This window comes from Gossypium hirsutum, chromosome A06 (assembly GCF_007990345.1).
Source record: "Gossypium hirsutum isolate 1008001.06 chromosome A06, Gossypium_hirsutum_v2.1, whole genome shotgun sequence".
In the NCBI taxonomy this organism is placed as follows: domain Eukaryota; kingdom Viridiplantae; phylum Streptophyta; class Magnoliopsida; order Malvales; family Malvaceae; genus Gossypium; species Gossypium hirsutum.
This window is the reverse complement of record NC_053429.1, coordinates 118,901,767-118,907,139: the sequence shown is the minus strand read 5'-3', so window position 1 is coordinate 118,907,139 and position 5,373 is coordinate 118,901,767. Positions and strand designations below refer to the sequence as shown.

At 31.8% G+C, this 5,373-nt stretch overlaps 2 protein-coding genes across 2 annotated transcripts; one reads left to right on the top strand and one right to left on the bottom strand.

Annotated features, from left to right (window-relative positions):
• Window positions 1-2,302: 2,302 nt before the first annotated feature.
• Window positions 2,303-4,654, top strand: LOC107962080 (TPD1 protein homolog 1). Its single transcript, XM_016898316.2, has 3 exons — window positions 2,303-2,663; window positions 3,099-3,212; window positions 3,302-4,654. The coding sequence occupies exons 1-3, from the start codon at window positions 2,579-2,581 to the stop codon at window positions 3,634-3,636; spliced, it is 534 nt and encodes a 177-aa protein (XP_016753805.1). The 5' UTR covers window positions 2,303-2,578; the 3' UTR covers window positions 3,637-4,654.
• On the bottom strand, window positions 4,571-5,073 carry LOC107962079 (uncharacterized protein ycf33). The gene has a single exon (XM_016898315.2). It carries the CDS (start codon window positions 5,071-5,073, stop codon window positions 4,699-4,701), a length of 375 nt encoding a protein of 124 aa, XP_016753804.2. The 3' UTR covers window positions 4,571-4,698.
• Window positions 5,074-5,373: the final 300 nt, after the last annotated feature.

Below are 5,373 nucleotides of genomic sequence, written 5' to 3'. Positions count from 1 at the left end.
GTTTATTATATTATGATTCTAGTTAATGGAAAATGTTGGCGTAATAATGCTTAAGCAATAATTATGACTTAAAATGGCTTAATTGCTAACATACTCTTAGATTAATTAAAATGGCTTAATTGCTAACGTACTCTTAGATTAATTGCTATTTAAGGCACTTGTTAACTTAAAAAGTCAAATTCCACTCGTTTCGGTCACTATACAATTTAGTCTCTATACTATAATTATTAATTGATCTAATTTAATTTCACTTAAATATTCAACCCTATAATCTCTTATTTGACACATAAATATTCAATCCAAATTTTTAGCTAACTTGATTTAATAAATTCAGTCTTAAAATTAATTTTTTTGATGTCATTGAAACTCAAGTTGTTATATGACTAATGCGAAAGTATATAAATTAAAATTGATCAAATTAAAATAAAAGGACTAAATTTACAATTTATACAAAGTATAGACACTGATAACAAAATTTGATATTTTTTGCAACAAGGACACAAAGAAAACAGCCAAAAACAACAAAGTAAAATCGTATGAATCGAAAGAAAACCCACAACCCGTGGCCATGCAAAACGAAAATTCTTGACAAACTATAGAGATCCAAACTTAAGGTTTTTCCCTAACTTGGGCTCAACCACCAATAGCCTTCCAATACATTCACCTTACTTGCATATGATGCCCTAGGAGAGTAAGTCTCCAATTGTTGGAAATTGTAGATTACAAATTAATTATTTATGAGTACAATTCAAATTAAAAAGTGATGATTTATTATTTAATGGATACATTTTCTTGGGACATGTTTTTTTTTAGTATTCATTGAGTGCATATAAATAGAGGAACTATGATGCTCATAATGTATATTACAATCAATTCAATTTCAAAAATTAGAGTAAGAGTTAGGGAATTCCTCGATTTTGCTAATTAAAGGAAATTCAAAAGCTTCGTTGTATTCCGGGAGGACCTTTGTTTTAACCCTTCAGCAACTTTATGTGGGGACAAATAGTTCTCTTTGGAAAGTGTCATCCACGCATCAAAGTCTATTGTTTAATTTCATATAGTTTCCATATCTATCGGCTCCACTCAATATCTCCAACACCAATTACATATAAACATTAAAAAGTTGTTATGACATTAAAAGTTGGGTAAAAGTAACATAATCGGGTAGTATTTTGTCCCGTATACTTAAAAAATGAATAAATTAGTATGTTAGATTAAGTAAATTGATTTATTTGTTAAAAAATTCATCCCTTTGTACTATTAAAAATTGGTGTGAGTAATAGAATAACAAGACAGTGACATTTGGCATGTCATGTATACTTTATACTAACGTATAAGGACCAATTTTTAATGATAGAAATAGATGAAATTTTTAGCAAAAAGACTAATTTACTTTTTGATCTAATATACAAGAAGTAATGTGCCTACATTTTGAATAAAATGACCAAAATATAATTTAACTCTTAGTAGGATTTTTTTAATTATAAGATAATAGTCAAATTTTAGTTTTGAACATTGTATTATGTTGAAACTTGAGATTTAATATATATTTTTTAATTTTTGATATAATTTGGTCTCTTTATTTTTATAATGTCATTAATTAATCTAAGTAGTTAATATTATTAACTATTTCAATCAAAATATTGACGTCAATTTAGTTACTTTACTCTAAGATCTCCTTTGTGTGACAACTTACTTATGCGATTACTTTTTTTTTTACATGAGAAGATAATTGTTGAATTTCAATTGTAACCTTTCTGAGATTATATAAAAATATTCAAAATTTAATTTTAAACCCTATATTTCACCAAAATTTAATATATAATCTTTATACTTTAATTTTGATATTATTTAGTATCTCAATTTTTATAATATTTTTAGTTAGTCTAAATACTTGTTTATGATTAAAATATTGACGCAAATTTTTAGAAATTGTTAACACCATTAAAATTTTTTATTAAATTTAATTTTATTATAATATATTTTTTTTGTTACATAGATATCAAGTGAGTAACTTTTTCATTTTAAATTTAACATGTTAATAAATAAATTCAAATTTTTAAATTTTAAAAATAAAAAAAATTAAATTTATAAAAATAAAAGTATAAAGATGAAATTTTAATAAAAATTAATAATTAACTCAACGGTGGAAGTATACTAGTAAAAAGTGAAAATGAAGTTGGCACACGTGGTAGCAGGCTAAGAAAGGGAGGGCAATCTGGTAACGGTGAACAACCTAGGATCTAGGCTTGCTGCTCTTATAAATTCCTTTCCAGAGCTACCTCAGTCCTCAGCTCCTCCTCCTTATTTGCTTTCCTTTGGTGCATTCTGGGTCTGCCCTCCAAGCAGAATGAAAAACACTATAACAGAGTCTAACTATTATTAAGCCTGCTTCACTTTCTACCTCAGGCTGGCAACGCCTTCCGCCTTGTTCATCTACAACTCTTTTTTTTTCTTAATTAGTTACTGCAACAAGTTTTTTGCCTATCAATCCAATCCAAAACTACCTATACTTAATATAAAAGTGAAAGTTGGAATATTGGTTTTATCAATTAATTAAGAGGGAGGTTGGATAACAATGGCACCTGCTCTGGGAAGCCCGCAACAGAAAAGACTTGGCAATGCCCTAACCTTTATGGCTTTGCTATTGCTACTTTTCTTCGGTAACGTGCATCTCTCTCTCTCGTTATGTTTTTCCTACTTCACTTTCTTTTTATGTTCATGGCTTCACTTTGATTTTGTATATAAATAAATTTTAAGCTGTTAATTGTCACTATCTCTTTTTCTTTTTCTTTTTTTTCTCTTTATATTGATTTCTTTTGTAAAGAAACAGAAAAAAATTATAAATAAATTTATAGCTCCTAGAAAGATATTACATATACCAACTAAAAATCAAAATATAATTTCTTGTACTTAAAATATATCACACCAACACCATCAATTTTTAAAATTTTCAAAAACATCTTGTAGTTTTGAAAATTGTTTTTAAAATGTGTTTTAAGATTCTTTTTGTATATAAAAAGTGTTGTCAATTGTTCTCTTGCAACTCCCTTCACCATGCATGAATAGTATTTTAAACTAAAAATGAATGAAAGCAGTGGAGGAGTCAATCCAAGGTGAAGAAACAGTGAGTCAAGGAAGCATTAAAAATATAGTCTTTTCCAAGAAGAACAATACATCTGCCGTTGCTCGGAAGCTGCTGCAGTCCACTGGTATAGTATACCCTCCCTGTCTTAAATTAATTAACACCATCATGTTAGCTTTGACTTTTGAAACCTGATATATATGGATGCACATATAGAGGACGGCGATGCTAATCGAATAGGCACGGCATGCACGAAGGACGACATCGTGATATTCCAAGGCTCCACGGCGCCGCTTCCCAATGGAATCCCGTCCTACACCGTTCAAATCATGAACGTGTGCTTGTCGGGTTGCAGTATCTCCAACATTCACGTCAGTTGTGGATGGTTCAGTTCGGTGAGGTTGATAAATCCCACGGTGTTTAGGCGACTCTACTATGACGATTGCCTTGTGAATGATGGGGAGCCTCTTGGACCTGGTGAATGCCTCTCCTTCGAATATGCCAATACTTTTAGCTACCCTCTCTCCGTGTCATCTGCAGCCTCCTGCTAACTCGCCCCACATTATGCTTCTCAGTCATGCATGACTCGGTTTCACATACATACAATGCATGTTGATAGTGTATAATTAATGTTTTCTACTTCGCAATAAGTTATCACATATATGGTATTAAATATTAATGTTAGTGCCAGTTATTTATGTTTATCTATTTTTTTCTTATATAAAAAAATTCTAAAATTTAGAATTTAATCCTTTTATTTTAATTTATTTGATCTCTTTATTTTTATATTATTATAATAATAGGCTAAATTAAAAACATTGTTAGTTACAGCCAATAAAGTGACGGTGTGAAATTTTTTATTCTTGTCTGATCTCATAATTAGGATCTTATGAAAATACATATAATACAGATAATCACATTCGTGCTTAAATTTTATTTTTCCACAAGAAATCACATCATCACCCTAAACACAACAATTAACAATGACTAACAACGATATGAAAGTGGAGAATGTTAGAGGGATCAAATACTAAATTTTAAGATAATAGAGTAACTAAAATCATAATTAAACCTTTCATGTATTGTTAACTGCTAAGGATTAACACATTTGTTGTTGTTCAAATTTTGTAGCTATTATTATCGGATAAGTTTTACCTAAATACTAATTTCAGTTCTAATCCAATAAGATTGATCTCAAACTATATTTATCTAAATACACCTTTAGTTCGAATCAATAAGGCTAATCTCATATCATAAAACAGATGATAACACTAATTATAAAAAGAAATTCTCCAAACCAACTTTCCATCAAAGCTGGGCTTTTTTTACACACGATATAAAGAGCAAAACGAGCTATAAAGGTACACGTTAGTGGTAGACCATACAGGCCCAGGGCCATCCTAGCTTGGACCAGGACCAGGCATACCCATCCAATTTCCAAGTAAGCTGGAATTAATTCAATCTAAAAAGAAAAAAATTCAGGCATTGAAGATAAGACGAACTCGATAAGATAAAATAAAGTTCTGCTAGTGGAACAAGCACAAAATGGAACCGCAAAAGGTTTATAAAGTATAGAGAAGCAAATACCAAATAAGCCGAAAACTGTCAAAAAACTAATATCCATAAGTGTAAGTAAAATCGGTTACTCCAAACATGGCGGAAAGTATTTGGGAAACGATATAGAGACTGCCACCCATAATCACCAATATAAGAATTGCAGAGATGGGGTTCTTCAACAACTCCAGTATAGGCTGGAAGATAGTGTATATAGCCCCAGTACTGACCGTAAGCGCATAAAGTGCGTATCTCCTCACATTCTCCCAAAACTCCTCCATTAATGGCCCTTCAGGACCCAACGCCAAAGCCTTTTGGACATCCGCTTCCATTAGGAGCAATGCCAAACCCATAGAAACAGCTCCTACTACCACAAACCGTGAAAACCCACTTGAAGAAACTTGAGTAAGCTCCCTTTCGGGGTTACTTGACATTCTGTTTGTGGAATTAGTACTGGCTTGTCTATCGCAGTGGTTTTAGGCGGCGTCCCGGGTTTTAACTTGAGACGAGGGTTGAAAGCGTTGAATGTGATAGATGTGATGGGTGGTTGAAGGGGGTGAAAAATAGTGGAGACTTTGGGGTGAGGTTGGTATGGCTTGGAGCCGGAGGCGTAGATTTGGTGTGTGAGCGTAGAGGTCTTCATTTTTTTTCCTCCGGGGACTTAATTGTAGAGCTTGGGACCTTATTGCTGAGGCTTATTTGGATGGCATCTAGGTTCCACATTGCCAAGTGTG

What these genes read in the sequence shown, in the direction of transcription:
- LOC107962080 (XM_016898316.2), top strand. Translation starts at nt 2,579, where the DNA reads ATGGCACCTGCTCTGGGAAGCCCGCAACAGAAAAGACTTGGCAATGCC. An exon ending in GCTATTGCTACTTTTCTTCG is followed by an intron (nt 2,664 to 3,098) that starts GTAACGTGCATC and finishes GAATGAAAGCAG; the next exon opens with TGGAGGAGTCAATCCAAGGT. An exon ending in GAAGCTGCTGCAGTCCACTG is followed by an intron (nt 3,213 to 3,301) that starts GTATAGTATACC and finishes ATGCACATATAG; the next exon opens with AGGACGGCGATGCTAATCGA.
- LOC107962079 (XM_016898315.2), bottom strand. Translation starts at nt 5,073, where the DNA reads ATGTCAAGTAACCCCGAAAGGGAGCTTACTCAAGTTTCTTCAAGTGGG.